The sequence below is a fragment of the Prionailurus bengalensis genome, chromosome B4 (genome assembly GCF_016509475.1).
Source record: "Prionailurus bengalensis isolate Pbe53 chromosome B4, Fcat_Pben_1.1_paternal_pri, whole genome shotgun sequence".
NCBI lineage: Eukaryota > Metazoa > Chordata > Mammalia > Carnivora > Felidae > Prionailurus > Prionailurus bengalensis.
Genome location: NC_057358.1, coordinates 83634435 through 83656786, shown reverse-complemented (window position 1 = coordinate 83656786; position 22352 = coordinate 83634435). Strand labels below are relative to the sequence as shown.

Sequence of the window (22352 nt, the reverse complement as noted above, 5' to 3'; positions counted from 1 at the left end):
GTTTGTAACACAAGAGTACACAAACACACATCCCATTAACAATGATGTCAGAAAGATGATGTAATCACATGCCACATAGCCTCTGGAAAACTCCACCGTATACTTTTAAGAAAATGAAAATAAAAAAGGCAAATAACATCTTAGTGTTATTATAAAAGTAGTTTTGACCTTGTGAACACTCCTGAAAGGGCCTCAAGGGACCTTTCAGGGGTCCCCAGACCTTACCTTGAAAACTTATCCCTTTAGACTATCACCCCAGCCCTTCTTTATGACTCATACTTGTTGGGTTTTCCCCTCATTTTTATTAGGAAAGTATAAACATTTGTCTCCCCAGTGCGTCCTGTCCCCCGCTGGGAAAAAAAAAAACAGGGAACTTCTTGGGCTCAGCACCCCTCTCTCCTGACTCCCAGTTCTGGGGCTCTCCCACACACCTCCTCTTAGCCCCTTGCCTATCTCTTTCTTGACACTCCCTCAGAGCTCTTCCAAAGTTCCTACCCTTGGCCAGCCTGTTTCCCCTGTCCCAAGCCTGCTGGGATCTTGGTCTGCTTCTTCCTCCCCTCACTTGAGGACTTTCTCTTCTTGAGAAAGACGAAGTAATTTTTCTCTGCCTTCTCCTTCCCTCCCTCTGTCCCTCCCTCACCTCTGCCATCTTTTCATAGGGGTTAGAGTAAGCAATCATGCTTTCTGGGTAGATTCCTTTAGAGGACACACCTTCCCCATCTCCCCACACATCAACCTGGAATAGGCAAGAGTCTGGATGAGCACGTGCCCATTCAGGTCCCCTAGGGGTCAACCCAGTCATACTGCCACCCCACCCATTGGGTGGGGCTGTGGATCAGGAATCTAATGTCTCCAGCCACAGATGCCCTTTGCCTGGGAACCCCCAACTGATCTCTTTACTCCAAATCCCCAGGTCCTCTTGCTAGCTGCAGCCGCAGGCCTCCACCACCATATCTGGCACATCTGTCTTGACCACATTGCCGTCACGGTCGAGGTAGAGGAGAGAGAGGGGCCTTCGGGCAGTAGGAACACAGCAGGAAGTACCCAAGGGCCAAGGGTTGTTGGCTTTGAGGAGGCTGAAGACAGCAGAATGGAAGGAGGCAGCAATGCCCGGGCTGCCTGCCAGGTGAGGGGGGCACTGTCCACTGCAGTAATTGAGCTGGTACCCCTCCGGCTGCAGGATCCAGTCCCGCCATCCCAGTTCCCGGAAGTCTACATAATGGTCTCGCCTGCAACATAAGGGGGTCTCGGGCTCACAGGTAGGGGTCCTCCTCCTGGTGCGGCCTGCTCCAGGCCCCTTGGGCCAGATCTTAAGCTCCAGGAAGGGCCGCTCATCTCCCGCCGTGTCCACGAGCCACTGTGGGGCAGCCGTGGCGTTGCCTCCTGGGAGTCTGCAGTCCAGCTGGAGTTTCAGGACAGCGGACGCCTCACCCCTCAAGCCACTAGAGGGCAGAGTCAGGGCGTGCCAGCCTGGGGTTGTCATCTGGTGCTCCGCCAGGAGGGTGCGCGACTCTCGGCGCCTCCTTCCTGGGTTCCACCTGAAGGTCCTCAAGGAAAGAGTGCCGGGAAAGGTGGGGAGCACACGCAGCCAGAGGCGGGCGTGGTACAGGTGCCGGGACTGAGCTGTGGACAGGTGGAAGGTGAGCACGGAGCTGCAGGCGGAAGTGGAAGGCTCTGCCAGGGAGATGGAGAAGGGTCGGAGGAATGTGAGCAGAGCTAAAGCTCTCCTCGGAGACCCCCGCAAGCCCTACCCACGGCTCTCCCTAGCACCCACCTTTAGAAGAAACTGGGGCTGCCTTGGGTCCCCCGTCCTCCGCAGCCAGTCCCCGCCCCAACTTCTCCTCCCACACCCTGCGCCGTCTGCCTTTTCCATCAGTCTCCCCGTCCGCCTCCCTCTCCCGGTCTGCTCTCTGCCTCGCTCTCTCCCTCACCCACCTGTGATGGTAGCAAAGCTGATGACCTCCTCCCCATTCACTGGAGCCACACTTCCTGGCTGCAGTCTCCGGAGGGCTCTGGTCAGCGCTGCCTGGGGTGGAGGGTGAGTTATTCTGGGACGACTGGTCAGGTGCAGCCCCTCCAAGATCTGCTGCTTGGCTAGCTCCAGGACCAGAGCACGTTCTGCTTGGGGCTCCAGTGTGGGACCTCCGCAGGAGGGACAGACAGACCCTGCCCCCTGTGCCCACACCAGTGTCCACAGCAGCACCAGCTGGCACTGGCCATCAGGGAGCCCCATGCTCCTGGTGAATGGCCCTGGGCTGGGTCAGGAGCCTTGGATGGCAGTTGCTCCTTCTGTTGATCTGATTGCGTAGAGGCCAATGAGGGCGCAGCAGAGGCAGACAGTGGTGCCACACCTACCCTTGGCCAAGGGTAGAGCCACCTGTCTTCTCTTTCCTGGGACTCAGGAAGGCAGTAGGTGGATGGTCCTATGGGTAGCTGAGTTTAGCGTAGTCTGCAGGTTTGACCCTCACAGCTCATGGCTGGTTACTGACTGGGGCCTCTTTAGAGCCGCAACCTGGGGCTCCCTCACCTAGTGGTCAGCCAGCAGACCTACCCTCTGAGCCCCAGGATTGGCCAGCTGTGCTGCCCATCAGGTCCTTGCAGGGGAGGGGGTGGAGGTCCCCCCCCACCCCGCCCCAGCTCAGGTTTCACCATCTGGCCCTGGTCACTGAGTTTGAGGTGGGGTAGGGGGGTGGGGGGGGGGCAATGTGGACACGCATGATGCAAGAAAGAGAATGATTTCACATGCTCAGTCCCCAAGGTCTGGGGCTCAGGGGAGGGACTCCATATGAGCTAGGTGGGGAGGGCGATTTTCCCCATACCTCTAGTCTTTCTAGCTTGCCCGGCCACCTCTGCTGCAACAGTTTTCATCAGACAGCTGTGAGTTCTGATGGTCATTTCTCCAGGATCTCTGGGCCAGAAGGAGAACTCTGGTCTCTATTTCTAGCAACGGGGTTGGGACAGCAAGGAGAGGTTGTGGGTGGGAGAGGAGCGGAGTCCTCCTGCCCAGGCCAAGGTGGCAGTGCCACGGGGCACGGAAGTCACCTCCTGACCCTGCCTATGCTGGCCGCCCAGAGTCCAGTTGGACTGGAGCACAACGTGGAGGAGGGCTGGAGCACGGAGGGGGGTTGGGGGGGAGGGCATGTCGCTACGATGTCTGAGGAACCAGAGAGGTACGGGTGGTGGTGATGCAATCTTAGAGCAGGGCAGAGTCCATCAAGGCTGGCAGAAGGGCATGGGACTTGGGAGGGCCCATACCCAGCCGCTGGTTCTCTTTAAGGGGACTGTGAGAGTTGCCTAAATTTAGGACATCCTGGAAGTGGTGCCAGGCCTCTGTGAGCGGGGACAGGAAGTGGGAGCTTTAAGGACTTTTAAGAGCAAAGCAAGATGATTGCAGCAACCTGAGTTCCAATCCCAGCCCTCCTTACCATGCTTCCTCACTGAGTGGAAGGGCCATGGCCCCTCCACCTTCAACTTAGGGTTGACTTCATGCTAGCCTTTCTCTCCGTGTCCCTGGTTTCTTCAAGAAGCTAGAAAGCAAGAAGTGTGATTGGGAAATGTGCCCCTACGCCATTTGATTAATCTCCCCTCTCTTTAGCCAGTGGGGGCTGTCAAGAGACTATTAGACCTGGCACCAGGGGAAGAAAAGTGGTGCTTTGGGGGCCGGGCCTCAGTACCGCCGGTGTCCACCATGTGGCAGTGTGGCGCCACTGGACCGCATCTGGCTTAGCGTTGACCAGCTTCCCAGGGAATGGGCTGTTCTCAGAAGTGGGGAGATGCGGACGCTTCCCAACCTCTCATTCTGGGGACTCTGTCTCTCCTACAGCAGACAGAGAGGCTGGTCCGGTGCTCTCCCCTCTCTCCACTGCCAGAGAGCAGAAGCTGTCGTCAGGCCCCACGTCGCCGCTACCTTTGGTTTTAGACCTCGTCATATTGACACGTGGCAATGGAGCTTGGCGACGGGTGCCAGGCTCTTCCTAGAAACCCAGGGCACTGTGTGGTGGGGAGGGGGAGAGGGGACAGTGAGATGAGACTCTGAGACTCTCCTCTCCTCCCTACGTGTCTCCCCGGGTCAAAACATATTCAAACCCCTCTGTCCAGTTCTCTCCCCGGCTCTCAGCAACTTCTCTGTTGGTTGAGGATGATGAGAGTGACAGCCCTCTGCTCCTAGGGTCTGGAACATGGAACTGTGAAGAAGATTCTGCCTATGCTTGGTGTCTCAGAGGGCTTACCTGTGGGTGCCAGGAGACAGAGTCAAGGGAAGCAGAACAAAGTGGCAGCCGACCCTACTTCTCCCCGACCCTCTCTATCAGGTGCCCCCAATTTTCAGCTCTTCCTACCCTCTTGCTGCTGTGCCTGGCCTGGCCCTACCTCCCCACTGACACTTACGTCAGAACCCAGCTATAAATATGCTCTTAGCATCTTAGTCACTTTCCCCAAGAAGTGCTCCCAGGTTATAAATACCCCAGCCATCTGCCTCACAGGCCCGCCCTACCACCAACCTGGTTGGGTGCTGGGGAGGGACAGGCTTGGAGGTGGGTAAGGAAGTAGAAGCCGGAGTGATTATCTTGCCCAAATGAGAAAAACCCAACTCAGTCTGGAGTTAGGGGCCAAGAGGCTCCGGAAGAAAAGGTTCGGAAGAAAACAGACCCACCCTTTTCCCTTTTCCCAAAAGGCAGAGCCAAAAAGAAAGAGAGTAATACTGATGCCGTGTTTATTTTAAGATTTGTTATGTTGTCCATCATGGGTTTGGGGGCATTCATTTTGGTGTTTTAAAAATATTCCATTAAGATATTATTTATCTTAATTGATGAATTTCTTGACATCCCCTTACAATTTTGCCCCCCCCCCCCAAGTGAGTGCCTTGCTTCATCTCACCTTTGTCTTGCCCCTGCAGACTGAAGGTGTAGTTGGAGGGAGAGAGGTTAGATCACAGTGGCTTGTAGGGAGGGGACACACTGTGGAAGGGGGGGAAAGAGGCACAGAAGACTTCCTTAGATGTTGTCCTTAAATGAAGATCTCCTCAAGGCAAAGGTGGCAGAGCTTCCGTGGGTTGCTCAGGAAGCCCCAAGGCTCAGATTTGCAGGGCCCTAAGGACGTCCCTTTCAGGCTGTCTCTTCTAGGCTTCCTATTCCAGGGACCTCAGACCCTGGGAGGAGGGGGTTATAAGCTGAGCAAACACAGACATCACATCACCCAAAGGACACATGGGTTTTGCGCAAACTCGGCCTTGGGCTGCAGACAATATCGACCCCATGGTTCAGGGCTGTCCAGCCAAAGGGAGGGGATGATGGGGAAAGAAGGGCAAAGGTCTAGAGAGGACCCCGTCTCAGAGCAAATACCTCCCTGTCCTCATTCCGTGCCTTCCTTTTACTCTCCCTGTCCCATGCGAGTGGCCCTTGGCCAGTTCCAGCTTCCAAGCACGTCTCCTGGATGGAGCCCTTGGGTTCAGTGAGGGAGGGCAGCCAGCTCTGAGCCGTGCCTCTGCCTCCCACCACAGAAGGGCTCACAGGTTGTCAGCCTGGTTGCTGAGTGAGCAGTGATCTGTCTCATCTCTCGGAGTGAGGATAGAGAGAGGAGAAGAGCAGGTAAAACCTAAGTCTTTATCGGCACTGAGACCAGCGAAGGTGTCTCTGGGAGCTGGGGAGGAGGAGGCCTAAGAAAGAAGACGAGGCAGCCTGGGGAAGGAAGAGGCATGAAGTACGGGATAGACACAACAGCTCAGCCCTGAGGAGCCTGTGTGTGAGAGAGAGTAGAAGTGCACAAGGCAGGCAAACTCTGTGTCATCCTTGGTGTCAGCCAGGGTCTCAGCAGGAGACAAAAGAACTATTCAGCTGTCTGCGTTTGTATCATGAAGGAGACTTAATAAAGAACTTATTTACAGAGGCAGGGTTAAGGGAACCAAGGAGGGATGTTGAAGCTCCCCGGGACTAGCAAGCCCCTAGTGCAGAAGCAGTGATATCAGAACCTAGGCAGAGCTGGGGCCAGTGGCGAGCCAGACAGGAGTTGTAGGGACAGGCCGCAGCCACAGTCACACAGATCCATGGCAACTAGAAAGAGGGAACAGGAGTAAGAAATACCCTGGCCTCTATCACCTCCTATCCTTTGATCTCCTGCTTGTGTCTCCCCTTAGTCAAATTCAGCAGGAAGCCAGAGGCCAAAGGAGCTCAGGTGAGTCAGCCCCTAAGGTCATAGAACAGGGAAAAGAATGGATAAGGATGTGCCAAGAGAGCCTTAGTAGCCCAGCAAGGCAAATAAGAAAGGGGCTCAAGATACAGAGAAGAGTAAACCTCACTTTGGAAAACAGTGATCTAATCCCCAGTGAATCCAAGGAAGGGACTCTCTGGTAATCCAGAAAATCGGGGAAGGGGCTTGGTCAGCTCATCCTGGAGTGACAGCCATCAAGCGGGAAGAGGGGGAAGTATTGTGGATTATGGGATGGATTAAGGGTAGGCTACGGATATCTCTGCCTAGGAACTAGATGTCACTGCCAATGGCTGCAGGTGGATCAGAGTCCCTGGGGTGGCAGTTGAGCCTGTGGGGCTTGCTGGATAGACTAAGCTTGAGGAGAGAGACTGGTGGTCATGAAGATGTACAGTGACTCTCTTTGGATGAAGATCTCCTCAAGTCACAGTTGGCATAATTTCCATCAGTTGCTCAGGAAGAGGGAGCCCTCCTTCTGGACAGAGTCAGTAATGGGGCCATCTCTTCCTCTCAAGGAAGGGTACTTCCGGGAGGGCATGCTTGCCTACCCCACCTTGGGCTGTCCATACCACACACGGACTAACTGCACCCACAGGCCTCTACCACCATGTCAGGTATGTCAGTCTTGACAATGTTGCTGTCCCTGTCATAGTAGAGCAGAGATAGGGGCGCCGGGCCGTGGGCACACAGCATGAACCCCCTCCGGCGGTGCCTGCCGCTGTGTTGGCCTTGAGAAGATTGAGCACCGCAGTGTGAAAGGAGGCAGCAATGCCAGGCATGCCTGCCACATGCAGTGGGCACTGCCCTGTGCAGAAGTTCATTGCATAGCCCTCAGGCTGGATGATCCAGTCGTGCCAGCCAATCTCACGGAAGTCCACAAAGAACTCTCGTCGGCAGCACATCCTTGACCCACCCTGGCAGTCGATGCCTCGCCGGTGAAGCCGGTGCTTGCCCCCAACTTTCACCTTGGCTGCCACAAAAGGTCTGTGGGCAGCCCCACCCAGTATGACCGAGCTCTGGGCTCCTTGGCCTTCAGGTACCAGCTCCAGGGTCAAGTGCCCTTGGCTGAAGGCAGCCTGAGCTTCAGGCCCCAAGAAGAGCCGGTGCCAGCCACTGGCATCCACCTCCAGCAGTTGCTGAGTGGCCCAGGTGAGGTTGGTGTCATGTGAGCCTGGCACAAGGATCCTCAGCTTCAAAGGTAAGGTGATGGTATCGGGAGGGAGCTGTACAAAGAACATGACGCTGGCCTGCTGGATCTCCATGGCACTAGCAGTTCTATCAGAGGAGAAGTGGAAGTCAAGACGAGTCTGGTTGATGTTGGAAAAGCCTGCGGACACAAGAACCCCCAGTCACTATGGTCTTCTGAGTGTCAGTGCTACCTCTTTACTCTCAGCATGCTTGAACTCCCTGCAGCACTTGGCATTGTTGACCACCCCTTCTTTATTGAAAATCTTTTCTCTCTTGGCTTCTATGACACAACTCTTATGAGTCTTCCTTGATTTTCTTTGCTGGCTTTTTTTTTTTTTTCTATGACCATCTGTTCAATGCAAGAGTTCTCCATAGTTTGTCTTTGACCTTCACTTCCTTTTACTCTACACTGAAGAGAGTTCTTACCCACATTCATGGTCAGCCAACACAATTTTTATGCTGGTGAGTCTCATATCTGGATGTCTAGTCTAGACCACTTTGCACCTCTGGACTAGATATATGGACTTGGGAATCAACGGAGTGCCTGGATGGCTCAGTCGGTTGAGCGTCCAACTTGGCTCAGGTCATGATCTAATGGTTCATGGGTTTGAGCCCCACATCGGGCTCTCTGCTGTCAGTGTGGAGCCTGCTTTGGATCCTCTGTCTCCCCCTCTCTCTCCCCCTCCCCACTTTCTCTCTCTAGAGCTCTCTCTCAAAAAAAAAAAAAAGATTTGGGAATCAACAACCTTCAGGTTTAAACTTCTAACTGCTTAATTTTGCCACATGAATGTCCTGCCAGCACATTAAAATAAAAATTTTCCCAAATGGAAATCACTCTTTTCCTTCCTATACACCCCTCTTTCTGTTCTTAGAATTGGTGGCACCACTACCCTCCTTATCACCTCTAGAAACCATATCCAGTCCCTCACCACAATGATTCTATGTATTTCTTCCTATCACTATTACTCTTATCCAATTTTCTCTCTTCATCCCTTACCTGACCTCCTGGAACACCTTAATTGGGTTTCTGTTCCCTCCACTCCACTGAAACTGCTCTTGTCAGGATCACCAACACTTTCTACACTGCCAAATCCAATGGTTTCATCTCTTTATATTCATCTTATTTGACCTTTAAGCAGTGTTTGACACACTTAATCATTCCCTCCCTCTTGAAATATTTCCTTCTCTTGGTTTTTGCGACTCTGGCCACTCTATCTTGGTCTCTTACTGACAGCTCCTCTTCCTCTCCCTGACCTCTCAATGTTGAAGGTCCTGAGCTCTCTTCTCTATCTATATTCTTTCCCAGAATGATCTCATCAATTCCCATGGCTTTCTATTCCATCTGTATGCTGATGACTCCCAAATATATATCCCTGGCCCTGACCTCTCCCTGATCCTCAGGTTTGTATATCCAGCTGCTGATCTGATATTCTATTTGGATATCCAATGATATCTCAAACTCTTCATGTTCAAAGATAAACTCTAGATTTATCCCACCCCAACCCAAACCTATTCCTTCTCCAATCTTATTCCCTATACATGCATTGCTTGAGGCAAAACCTTGATTGCCCTCATCCCCTACTTTAAAACTATCTGCAATATCTGACAGCTCCACCTCCAATTCATAATATAATTGCACTCATCCCCATCTCCTCTACTACATATTAGTTCAACCCACCATCATCTTTCTCTTGAATTATGGCAATAGCTTCCCAGATGGTCCACTCTTGTCCCCAAATCATTCTCCATATATCAGCCAGCGTGCATTTTATTACATAAATGGGATGATCTCCTTAGCTTAAGGACCCTTCAAAGGCTTCCCATTGCTATTTGAATAAACTAAACCTCTTAGCACAAAAAAACTTGTATGATTAGGCACTTTGCCATTTAACGACTATGTTCTACCTATACTGTCTCTTTTCTGTTCCATGAACTCACCAAACATGGATTCACCTCATGGTCTCAGCATGTGCTGTTTCTTCTGTCTGGAATGTCTTTCCAAGATCTCTGAAGGACTGGCTTCTTTTTGGCAATTAACTCAAATGTCTCCTTCTCAGAGAGGCTTTTCCGACTAACATATCTAAAGCAGCCTTCAACAATATGACCATTTCTCTAATACATCGTCCTGCTTAACTGTCTTTATAGCTACTACCACTCTCTGTAGTCATTTTTGTTTTTTGTTCATATGTTTACTATGTACTTCTCCTCCTCTTCTCTCCTCCTCCCTGCCCCACCATCTAGAATGTAAACTCCATGAAGGTGGAGATTGTGCCTGTACGGTTCACCATTCTCTGTAGTATCTAGTACATAATAGGCACTCAAAACATGATTGTTAAATGAAAATAAAGTTCAACTAGGCTTCGTGTGAATTGGAAAGTCAGGAATAAGGTTGTTCTCGACAGCTCTCAAAGCCAACATGACATCTCTCATCTCCATCTCTCTAAGTAAGACTACTCCATTCCTCTCTCCCTGTGGATCTACTTCTCCTTTGTCAGTTTCCTCAGGTCCTAAATGGTGGCCCCAGCTCCCGAGTCTACAGAATCTTTTACTCAGCTCCTCTTAGCTAAGAGACATGATCTTCTAGTGTGCCCCAATTCCCAAATCCTAGATGAAGAGTCTGAGGGGCTCAACTAATCTTGCTATGTCACTAAGCACCCTCCCATTAAAATCTCTTAATTTACCCTAGTTAAAGCAGGCAGACACATAACAAGTAGGGGCTATGGTAGGCTATTACAGTTGGCCCCCAATGAACAACACCTCCCAAAATTCATGGCTTGGTGCAGTTCCTTTCCACATTAAGTCTGGGCATGGCTGTGTGACCTGATTTGGCCAATGAGACATAGGCAAGCACACAGTTCAAGCAGAAACTTGGTAAGTGCTTACATAATGATGTTTTGCCCTTTTGGAGGCCAGCCACCAGGCTTTAAAGAAACTTGGGCTAGACTACTGAATAACGAGAGACTTTGAGGATCAGACACCATCTTAGATGTTCCTGTCCCATCCGAGCTCCTGACTGAATGCAGTTGCTTCAGTGACCTTACCTACTCCTCAAATGGAGATGAAGAGCTGTCCAGATAAGCCCAGTCAAACCACACGATCATCAGCAGTGTTGACTTTTTTGGTTTAAGCCTCTATGTTTGGGCTGATTAGTTGTATTAAGAGATAACTGAAACAGAAATTTGTTACAGAAGTAGGGTGCTCCATAACAAAGACCCAAAATATGTAGCATTGGCTTTGGGACTGGGTGGCAGGGAGACGTTGGGAGGATGGTGAGGAGACTGTTAGCAAAGGTAGGAAGAACAGTGAGGAAATTGCCACTGGAAGCTGGAGAAAGGGGAACCTGTGTTATGTATTGGCTATCATCTGTGGTAACTTGGAAGCTAGAAATGGTATCTAACAAAGTTGTGAATTTAGCTAAAGATATTTCCAGGCAGAATGCTGGAAGTGCCAATTGGCTTATTTTAGCTGCCTATGAGAAGGCATTTCAGGAGTGACATGAACTAAAAAAGGAACTGTTCAATTTTCAAGCAGAATTTAGAGAAAATATTTCCAACAGGACTTGCTAGATTGAACAATAAGATATTTTTCCATTCCTCACCTCTCTGTCTGGCAAAAGGTTCTCAAAGTAAGAAATGGTCTCAGGGTAAAAATCAAATCCAGGGCATTGCCAGTAAAACATGGTCTCCGAGTGAAGATCAAAACATTTAAAAAAGGGTCAGCTGTAAGAGCCTTTGTTAAGATCTAACACCTTTGTTAAAATCTAAAATTTAAGATGATGTTCTGTAGATCCTCTCAACTAGACAAAAGGGCTTCGAAGGATCTTGAGTGTTGACCCACAATATCCCGCCTTGTAACCTAAAGAGGGGTCTGTCTTGATAGTGTTGAGTGTCTTTTGTCTAATCGAGTAGACTACAATTCATTATTTAGAAGACTCACAGGGTTTTACAGATAATTTTAGTAGTGAAAGCAGCACCAGTTTGGACTAAAAGGGACAGAGATGATTCAAAATGAAAAGATGTCTCTGGGCCCCCAACTTCTTTGGGCAGGAAGCAGGCTGAGAAAACTTCTCAGCTGCAGACACAGGTCATTTCCTATGTAAAAGGAAAGACATCTCAGAGGGTGGAGCCAAGGGCTGAGACAGTAGATCTAGAAGCCAAGGAGAGCACTGATGGGCTCTCCTTAAGAGGAGAGGAAACTCTTAGCAAGGAGCAAGACCCAGCCCTAACTAAGAGAATTCTGGATTTGGGGTAGACCGAGATATGTGCCTGGCTGGATATCAGAACGTTCGTGGATCAGTGACTGTTCTGTGTCCCCCACTCCCCTGTCTCCCATATTGAAGAGGAGTATCTATTATGGTTATCCTGTCCCTGTGTCAGCATTGCATGTTAGGTGTGTGGCAGGCAGATAACTTGTATTTTAGGTCACAGGCAGTGATGTGCTGGTAAATGTTTAACAACTGGATTCCGGAGGGAACTAAACCCTGATTTGTAATGTTTGCCAATTTCTGTGGTATAAATTCTCCCACCACGGCTGATTTCAAACTATTAACATGACAACCCTAGATGCGGAGTTGGGAGATGTTTGTAATTTGTTCTCACGAGCCAGTAGAAGGCAGTTCCAGGACATCACTGAACGCCCCTACTCCAGTTTCTGCAGAGCCCCAAGCTCTCTCTTCCTATCTCCACCAAGAGCAACACTCAGATCTTGCTTTCATACTGTAGTGTAGATGAAAGCTTAAATTGGAATAAAAACTTCAAGCTAACATATTGAAATGAAAAAGGTAGAACCCAGGTATCAGTCATTCTCACTTCCAAATGTCATCTCAGATCAGGCCCCCTTGGGCCTGAATGTTGTACTCATTCATTGATTAGCAAATATGTGGAAAGTATATAGACTTTGAAGTCAGAGAGAACCGTGTTTGAATTCTGCCCCTTGCAAGCTGTATGACCTTGGCCATGTAAATGATCTTCTTTGAGTGTCAGTTCTGCTTTCAGAAGATGGAAATAATAAAGTCTACTTTAAATGAGATGAGACAGGCACACTAAATACCTGGTAGCTGACATTATTATCACAATGTTGCCAGGAACTGGTGTCAGGGATACAGAGGTAAAACAAACAAACAAACAAAACAAAACAAGACACCAAACAGGATCTTGGTGTTCAAGGGAGCCATGGTTCGTTGTTATCTGTCTACCTTGTGCTCATCCACTCCGAGCTACTTTTCAACTCCAAATGCAGTTTACTCCTTCAGACTTTTACTCTCCATTTACTGTGTTTACCATTCTCTACCCATTGAAGTCAAACTTATTCTACAATGCCAGTCCATTTGCAATCTTCTTTTGAAAGCCTTTCCTCTCTCGCTAGGACCCAATGAATAACCCCTGCCCCAGCAAGCTCTGTGCCCTCCTCTAGCATTATTTCATTCTGCCTTACTTTCTAATTAATTTATTCCCAGCAGCAACTAAACCCCTCATGCACAGGAGCTGAGTTTTCGATTTCTTGCTCTTTCCCACCTTAACCTTCTAAGAACATTACCTGTGTTACTTCATTTAATTCTCTCAACTCTCCTCTCATTATCCCCATTTTATACGTGAGAAAACTATTAACAACCGAGGTCACAGAGTAATAAGCAGCAGAGCAGGGATTTGAACCCAGGTTTATCTGGCTCCAGTTTGTGTTCTTAATCACAGGCAGAAATCCCCTTTTGAATTAGAATAGGGTCTTATGCATCACTGATGATTCTACACTGTGGTCAAGCTGACTTATAGCATGGTTTGGTTGTTTAACGCAACCAATGTTTATTGGTCATCTACTGTGTTCACGAGAGGAAGAGTAGTATGGTGGTCAAGGTCATGGGTTCCAGAGCTAGGCTGTCTGGCTCCACCACTTACCAGTCATAGGACCTTGAGAAGTTACTCAACCTCTTTTTTTTTTTTTTTTTAAGTAAGCTCTACACCCAACGTGGGGCTCAAACTCATGACCCTGAGATCAAGAGTCGCATGTTCTACGGACTGAGCCAGCCAGGTGCCCCAATTACTCAACATCTTTGTGCTTCAGTTTCAGTATCTTTAAAATGAGGATAACTTGCCTCACTGGGTTGTTGTGAGGATCTTAAGGAGTCAGTGTGTGTAAAAGGCTTAGAATCAAGTAAACATCATACAAGTGTTAGTTATTTCTACTATACGCTACCTTCTGGTGATAACGCGAAGAATAAATGACAGTTCTTGATCTCAAGGGATTGACATTTATGGGAAGACAGACTTCACAGAAAACCTGGAAACAGGCAATTCCACACAGAGTTCAGGTTCAGGGTGAGGGTATGGGAACCACAGGAGAGGGAGCCCATCACCTTCAGGTCAGGGTGGGTTTTTGAGGATGGGAGCGCTGGGTCTTGAAGGGACAGGGGAGTAGGTGCTGACCAGGGGAAAGGGGCCAGGAGTGGGCAGGATCTTCCAGACCTCAGAAAGAGCTTGCAAGAGGCTCAGAGGCCGAAGACATCACTTTGTGTTCTGTTTCTAGGGTCCTGTCTCCAAATTCTCGACCTTCTCTCTAACTACGCACTAAATTCTCCAACTCCTCTTCCCTCTCTCGGGGTAACCCTCCTTTCTCCTCTATCTTTTACCCACCTTTCTGAATCCCATTTTGACCCTGTTCTGATGTGAGGACCCAAGGTATTAAGGCGAGAGAACAGGGGTAGGTCGGAGGGGTATTGTAGTCCCAGTGTTCTACTGTTTCCCTTTTTACTAAAATGAGGCATCTGGGGGATGGGGAGAACAGAGAAAGGACAGACTCCCCAGATCCCAGCCTCAGGGGCCAGGCCGAGGAAGTAGATTAGCTCACACCACAGCCTGTGGAAGTTTGTGGGAGCCAGAGGACATGCAGACAGGCGGTCCCCAAAGAAGTGAATTCTACCCACTTCCCAGCTGCCCATTGGTGAAGTCTAAATAAGAGAGAGCAGGAGGTGGGGTGGGGAGGGGTGAGAGCCTGGGATTAGGAGATTATAGGCCATGAGAAGCAAGAGTAGGATGGTTTGGGGGAGGGGGACAGGGGTTAGGCTGGGAGGAGACGTTTCCTTTCCCCGAGAGGTCAGGTGGTTTGGGGAAGATCTATAGCATAGGAACCCACCTGTGTCAGCAAAGCTGATGATCTCATATTCCTGTTCCCTGTCAGCCTCCAGAAGTGTCCCCTGGGGGGGCCCATGGAGGTGCTGTAGCACAGTCCTCAGAGCAGCTCTGGACACAGGCCGGCTCAGTGTTGGGCGCTGGCTGAGGCGTAGCTTGTCCAAGATGCTTCTCTTGGCCAGGTCAAGAAGCAGCTCCCGCTGGCGATCCAAGTCCAAGGCGGGTCCTCCACATGCCAGACACTGACTGTCAGCTCTGGGAATGGCCGCTGGAGCCGGAGCCAGGAGGAGGAAGGCCAGGAGCAATGAGGAGATCATTGCTGGGGGAGGGCCTCTTTGAGTGATACAGCTGAGGCAGAGCTGTAAAACCGGGGCTCAGGGTCTCAACAGCTGTGGTCTCAACTCCAACCTGGCCACCGGGGGCCCTGGAAGGAGAGTGTGTCCAGCTGGCATGACTCCTTGTTTCAGGGGATACAGCAGCCAAACATCTGACTTGGGAGATGAAGCCAGTTACAGGTAGAACTTGGCAGGAGCCTCGAACACACAGTCAGTGAAAGTACAGAGTGGGGGATGTGAGGGGAGGTTGGTTTGTTTGGGGAAAGAAATGTCCCTGGGCCAATGTTGGGAGGCAGTGGGTTACCCAAGTAAGCTGCCAGGCCTGGGGACAAAGGTTAGAGATGAAATTCCTCTTCAGATCAATAGCCTTGCTGGGAAGCCTGGAGGAAAAGGGAGAGATGAGAGGTTTTTAGGCTGAGTGTTAAAGGGTGACTGACTCTCAAACAAGAGGGGTCATTGGCATGACACTTCCTGTCACTGTCGTGGGGATAATTGAGAGTTATATTTTCCTTTGCCTGGTCCTTCTCAAAACCCCATGCCCCTTTTCTCCCTCCCTGAGGTTCATAATGCAGAATCCTTTGTTAGTCCTTCCCACCCCTATCCCGTTAGGTTTTACCCAGCTGGGATCCAGATTAGCCAGTATGAAGGTTAAGGCAAAGGAGGGGAAGTGTTCCAGCCAGGTCTTCTGTGTCCTCAGTGGGAAGTCTGAAGGTGGGAATGGGGCTCGAGTGCTAGATTTACTCACCTTTTGGGGATTTGTCTGTTTAGGAAGAGAAATTTTGAGATTTCTAAGAATCCCCGGTCCTCCAAAGGTCCTGACCAGTGGCTCTCCAGGGAAGGGCCTGTGTCCCCACAGTAGGGATTTACCTGGCAGGAATGGTGGGTAGAGTTAGGAAGATAGATTTTTTTAAAAACTAGATGACCTTGGTCAAAATTCTGTCTCTTCCTTTTATTAGTGGCGTGACTTTGGGCAAGTTTCTTGACTTCTCTTGCTTTAGTTTTTTCATTGCAGAAGTGGGAAAAATGGTTACCCATGATACCAAAATCCAAAAAAACCCATAATCCTTTTTTTTTTTTTTTTGATAACTCATATGGTGACTAAGTCTGACCTGAACACAGGGGAGGTTATCTATGATTTTTTTTTAAAAAGTGTACTGAGACTATACATTTTTACTCCAAAAATATTGATTCTGGGATCCTACTCCTAGGGGTGTTGTGTAATATATAGCATATGTATCATTTTACCCTTTTAAAACTTGAAATTTTCTGAATTCTGAAACATGTCTGGCCCAATAGATTTTGAATACAGGATTATAGATCTGTAATGATTATCTCAGAGCCTTGAGATTTAAATAATTTTGTAAAAACACTTACACTGGCTGTCACATAGCAAGTGCTTAATAAAAGTTTATTATTTCTGCTATGTAGGTTTGTTTGTGGACCAGAGTAACCTGTACCTCTAGATGTGCTGAAGAAATTCTGCCACTATTAGCCCTTCTGGACTCTTCTTTCCTGGAAGCCATGCCCCCAATCACCATCTGCAGTGCAGTAACTTTTCAAGTCATATCTGTTGCTTACCATTATATTACTAGCATTGCACATAGTGCCTGATCTATGATGTAGGTGTTTAAAGGTGTGGAAATTCCCTCCCCCCAAGCTTTATTGAGAGATAATTGCTACGCATCACTGTATATGTTTAAGGCACACAGCATATAACTTCTCTGTAGCTTACTCAATCTCCCTCACCTCTAAGAGCTAATTGCTCCTTCTGGCGCCTCCATAGCACATTGAACCTATCTCTATAGCACATACATGGTACTATAATTATTTGATTATTATTCTTTTTGCTTACTGCAGTTCTTGTGACATAGTAAATATTTAATGGTCGAATTCTATCACCGTAAGACTACAATGCTTCTCGGAGGGAATTGGTCAGTAAATGATCCAAATACATCTAATCAATAACTAAATTGATTTGCCTAGAACAGACAGAATGGGGGAGGTTGCAACTTCAAATGACTCTTAAGGAAAAGAACTCTATCTTGAAAGGAGGTGGTAAGTGATTTTAATAGGACGGACTTAAAACTGCTTTTACGTAGAGTTACGTTTTTACATCTGGAAAAAATGGACATTCACCTACTACATCTTTGTCCATTTATACCATAAACATTTATTGCACATATTGGGTGCAAGATTTACTGTCCTAAGTGAAAGGCTATTTTGACAGTGCTCTGTACACTTAAATTACTTTACAGTAATTAGTATTATGTTTTAATCTTGGGTGAATCTGACAGGCTTGATGGATTTAAGGTGGACTGAGGATCGCAGTGGATCTGGATTGCCGGCTTGAGACACAGGTAACGCGGAGAGAGCGACAGAGAGAGCGAGCGAGCGAGCGAGCGAGCGGACGTGTGCGCCGGGGAGGAGAACGCGAGGGCAGGCTGGGTGGGTGACCAGGTAGGGGGCGTCTGCAGCGGTGGAAAGGGGCACAGAGAAGCGGGGACGCGCGGGGCGCAGAACGCGCTGACGATTACGCTAGACGTGGTGACGTAGCGCGCAGGCCGCAGCGGGGGGCGGACTCTGGGCCTTTCTTCCCCTTCTGATTTTCCCCCTCCCCCCTTTTCTCCCTTTCCGGGTTTGGTTCCCCCCTTTTCTCCCCCTCTCCCCCTTCCTTCCCAAGCCCCTTTCCCCTCCCCCGCCCCAGTCCCCCCTGCTCCCCCGCCCCGGGCCCCGGGGAAACCCCCGCCGAGAAGAGCCCGCCCCCAGAAGCGCGCCGCCGCCGGCCGTCGGGGCCGAGCCGCAGCCGAGCGGCCGTGGGCCCGGGCGGCGGGCGGAGACGCGGGCGCCCTCCCTGCTACGGCCCGCGTGAGGTGAGGCCACCTCCCGGCCGAGGGGGCGGGCGGCGCGGGCTGCCCGTGGGGAGGGGGCGTGGCGGCCGCGCGGGCTGGCGGGCGGAGGCCCCTGGCCTGGGTTCCCCGCGCTGGAGCTATCCGGGCCTGGGGGCGGTGGGTCAAGGCCGGAACCCACCGTGAAGGACGGCCCTGAGGCCCGAGACGCCCTGAGTGTGCGCGGGGAGCCCAGGCGAGAAGCGGAGGAGTGGGGGGCGCGGGGAGGGCGGGGGGCTGGCGCCACCTGTGGCCTGTGCGGTGGGAGCTAAAAACTGTTGCGCCCTTGTAGTGCCTTGGGGTGACTAGCTCCATGTGTTTCTTGGGTCTCCGTTTTCCTTCGAGCGTTGGAAAAATGGGAGGGAAAGGTGTTGGAGCGTTTCGAATCATGCTGGTGTCCGAGTTGTTGGAGGACTGGGCTCCGACTAGGAACATACAGGGAGATGTTTCTGGAGCTTAAAAGTTGGGCCTACATTAGGCTCATAACTCACCCTTGAGCTTTTTAAAACTCTTCCTGATTTTGGTAACTCCACAGAGTATTCATTCAATGAATCGTTCTTGGATGAGGATGAGACATGTTTTCCAGGTTTATCGAGAAATAATTGACATACATTATTGTGTATGTTTAAGACACACAACATTATGGTTTGATTTACGTGTATTGTGAAATGACTATCGAAATAGGTTCAGCTAACATCCATCATCTCGTATAGATACGATAAAAAGAAAAAGAAAAGATAAAAAGTGTTTTTTTCTCCTTGTGATGAGAACTCAGGATTTACCCTATTAACAACTTTCCTGTATATCTCATAGAAGTGGCAACCATAGTCTTCAGGTACATTACATCCCTAGTACTTGAGTATCTTATAACTGAAAATTTGTGCCTTTTGATCACCTTCCTAGAATTCCTCCTCATTGTACTCTGCTTCTGGTAACCCACAAGTCTGATCTCTTTTTCGATGACTTTGGTGTGTGTGTGTTTAATTCTACATATAAGTGATATCATACAGTATTTGTCTTTGATTTTAAGTGCCTTCCAGGTCTACCCATGTTGTCACTTATTTTTTATGGCCGACTAATATTTCCATTATATATATGTGTATATATCACCCAACTTTATTCATCCATCTGTGGACACTTAAGTTGTTGGTGTGGGAAAATTTAAATTCAGATCCCAGTTGGATGAATGTTCTTGTATACATTTTTTTCAAATAGACTTAACTGAAATTAAGAAGCCTGAATCCTGTCTGATGGTGGTAGGCAACATGGAGACTGAAGAAGGAGGTGACATGTTCCACTTAAGGAGTGTCACACATTCCTAACATTTTACTGTATTTTTGGATAGTCAAATTGGCAAATTAATTGTTAGTGGATCCTCTTTCTTTCTCATGTATTTTTTCCATTTCCTTCTTCCAATATTTCCTTTTTTCTATCAAGACAAAAATGATTTAAATTGGGGTGCAAAGTAGTAGGTTAGTTAATTCAGTTCACTTTTTAGTTGTGTTTTTCTTCCCTCATTGCTGATCCCAGAGGTTGAGAGGACAGAGAATCTGTGATGCCTGATGAACTGTTAGCAGAAGTTAAATTTCAGAGTTGCAGTTCCAGCTGTCTTTGTGTCCACTGTAAGATCTATATTGTAGATCTCTGCAGTTTAAAACAAAATTTTAAAAATTTACATATGTAAAAATAGGGTGTCTGATATTTTTTAATGGAAAAGAGTCCGAAGAGGAAATAGCTTCCTTGCTTTTCAGAATAAAAACCAAAGACTTTACAAATGTCTTTAAAGCCCTGGATCTGTAACCCTCTCCGCCCCCCTCCTGTGCTCTCCTGGCTGTTCTTGAGCACACCGGGCTCACTTCTGCCTCAGGGGCTATGCACTTACTCCCCAGACCTTCCTGGATTACTGTTTCTTTTTACAACTGCATTGCTTTGTCCCCTCACCCCCTTCAGGTCTTTATTCAACTGTCACTCAAACAGTGACATTTCCTTGGCTTGATAAATTGCAAAGCCACCCCCCTCCCCCCCCCCCCCCGCTATTTACATAACTCCTATCCCACTTCTCTGCTTTATTTTCCTCCTTACCACTTAGCAACCTATAACATACTTTATGTTTGGTCTCCCCCACTAGAAAGTAAACTTAATAAGGGTAGATCATCTTGTTAATTGCTGTGTCCTCAGCACTTAGCATAGCACTTGACATGCATTGGGTGCTCAACAAGTCTCTCCTAGTCCTGAATTTCTGGTCATGATTGGTTGTCCTTGGAGGTGTGGAATTCATTTTCACTAGGATTTTGTGAGGTACTCCTTGGAAGAATTTGAGATCCTTTTTCTGTCATTTCTTGCCACATTTCTCAAGTCTTGTGCTTTCAGGTCATTGAATGAAAGCACTTCGAAGGCAGAGAGGATGGAGCATGGGGGATTTTTGTATTGGTCCTAGAGGAAGATTCTCAGATCTCATGTGACTAGAATTTTTACCTGCTGTTTCAGGCTCTTCCCTTGATGTTTGTTCACTTTCCTGATCAGACAACTATCACTGTCCTTACCTCTTTGGCCTCAGGGTGCTGAACAGGCTGGTTCCCCTTTGAATTTTTCAGTAGACTGAAGATATTAATATTTATAGCATGGGTTGTATGGGTAATATTTTTCCCCCATTCATGTGGAGCCAGTTGAGCTCAAAAACTAAGATACCTTTCTCTAACAATGATGGAGTGGTCGGTTTCCGGGGAACATCGTATCCTTTTTTCCCACAAATCCTTTTTTGGGGCATTTTTAGCAACTAAATTCTGTATTAAGTCTGAAGATAAACGGAGCAGGCCTCCTGAATTCTGTGGATTATCCCTCATTATTTTTTCCTTTCTCATTTCTTGATTGGTGCATTTGTTACCTTCTCTGGCTAGAGTGGCCTAGATGAGGTTTCTCTTTGGGGCAGTGCTGACCACTTTTCTCCGGCTTAGGAAGGCAAAGGGGGTGAGATAGTGCTTTTTACACTTTGTGGGAAAGCTGGTGGCAAAGCCTAAAGTTTTTGCTTACACCTTTGCCAGGACATTGAAAGCTGCCAGGCCTATGAGAGAACAGTTTGTGGTAGGGTAGAAGAACTGGGGATCTTTATCTATTGGACTGGATGAAGTTCTGATATGAATGTAAAGAATTAACAACATCAGAAGTATAATAGTAGTTCTTATTTTGTGAATGATTTCTGACGTAATCTAGGCAGATTGAGAAGCACTTCCACCAAACTTCTGTTGCCCCCCTTTAAATCCTTTTCACGGGGCGCCTGGGTGGCGCAGTCGGTTAAGCGTCCGACTTCAGCCAGGTCATGATCTCGCGGTCCGTGAGTTCGAGCCCCACGTCGGGCTCTGGGCTGATGGCTCAGAGCCTGGAGCCTGTTTCTGGGCTGATGGCTCAGAGCCTGGAGCCTGTTTCTGATTCTGTGTCTCCCTCTCTCTCTGCCCCTCCCCCGTTCATGCTCTGTCTCTCTCTGTCCCAAAAATAAATAAACGTTGAAAAAAAAATTTTTTTTTAAATAAAAAAAATAAATCCTTTTCACAAAGTTTCTAGGAAGTCTTTGTGATACTCCAGAGACAACTTAAACATCTCTGTGCCATGTTGTCACCTCTTGCAGATGATACTGAGTACTGACAATGTTTCAGTGTCGATAATGGTTTGGTAATGGTTTCTGAATGACGCGGTGCTTATTCCTGTGCCACATCTCTTCATAACCCAAGGAAACCTTTTAAGAAAAAGCACATTTTGAGGAAGGGATAATAAGTGTTGCATTTTGGTTGCATGATCTCAGGAAGTGCAGAGGAATTTTGTGAAACTGTGTGTGTGTGTGTGTGTGTGTGTGTGTGTGTGTGTGTATGTGTTGTTTTTTTTTTTTTAAAGGTTTTTCTTTACCTCCTTGTAAGACTGGATAAGGGACTCTGAGTGTCCCTGTGTGGATTGTGCTGCCAACTTACAAGTAGGAAAAATAACTGGACTCATGGCTTGAATGTGTGTGCATGAATACAGTTGGTGGGTCTAATTTTAGAGACCTTCTTCATACACAGTGGCTTCAGTATTTTCCTCCAGCTGTATCCTTCTTACTCTCTGTGTAGAAAACATTTCTCTTACTAGTCTTTTAGTGGTTGGTTAACTTTTGTTCTTACCATGATTGCTGGTTTGGCAGTGTAGCAGGTGTTCCGTCTTTCCAATGAAGTTACTCTGTCCATTCCTTCCTAACTTTGAGTTTATTTCTGAAAACAGAGATGGAAAAGATATCTTAACCTTGATCAGTTTTAACTCCTTTTTGAGTTCCTTTAGATTTCCTTAGCATATATCTGCTTTCTCTAACACTTAAAATTGATATTGAAATCTCTCTTAACTACAATAGTCTGTGGTGATTTCATCATTTTTCACTTGGGAGGTATGAAAGGCTAGCTTCTGGTATACTTCTTATTTGCAGGTGTCCTTGCTACTTTTCAGCAGGCAGGGTCTCTTATGAGTTGGTCATTGGTTTGAGCCTATACTGGGAAAGCGATTTCAGCTTTCTAGTTTTGACAGTAAGTTTCCCAGAGTGCTTTCCTGTGCTTAAAAAAAAAAAAAAAAAAAAAAAAAAAGAACTTACCAAATTGGGCACCCCA

General features: G+C 48.2%; 3 protein-coding genes across 5 annotated transcripts in view; 1 reads left to right on the top strand and 2 right to left on the bottom strand.

The window, feature by feature from the left end:
• Positions 1-229: 229 nt before the first annotated feature.
• On the bottom strand, positions 230-3106 carry INHBE (inhibin subunit beta E). Its single transcript, XM_043564568.1, has 2 exons — positions 1936-3106; positions 230-1674 (listed from the first exon to the last, which is right to left on the bottom strand). The coding sequence occupies exons 1-2, from the start codon at positions 2231-2233 to the stop codon at positions 923-925; spliced, it is 1050 nt and encodes a 349-aa protein (XP_043420503.1). The 5' UTR covers positions 2234-3106; the 3' UTR covers positions 230-922.
• A 1588-nt stretch (positions 3107-4694) lies between these two features.
• On the bottom strand, positions 4695-15226 carry INHBC (inhibin subunit beta C). Its single transcript, XM_043564567.1, has 2 exons — positions 14515-15226; positions 4695-7528 (listed from the first exon to the last, which is right to left on the bottom strand). Exons 1-2 carry the CDS (start codon positions 14825-14827, stop codon positions 6801-6803), a joined length of 1041 nt encoding a protein of 346 aa, XP_043420502.1. The 5' UTR covers positions 14828-15226; the 3' UTR covers positions 4695-6800.
• Positions 15227-17623: 2397 nt separating this feature from the next.
• R3HDM2 (R3H domain containing 2) overlaps positions 17624-22352 on the top strand; it is a 162918-nt gene continuing 158189 nt past the window's right edge. For 2 of the 3 annotated variants that reach the window (XM_043564553.1, XM_043564549.1), the window contains exon 1: positions 17631-17715. The gene's annotated coding sequence lies outside the window, so the exon portion shown is untranslated. Of the gene's footprint in view, positions 17716-22352 lie in introns of all 3 variants that reach the window. The other variant, XM_043564551.1, reaches the window with a different exon arrangement.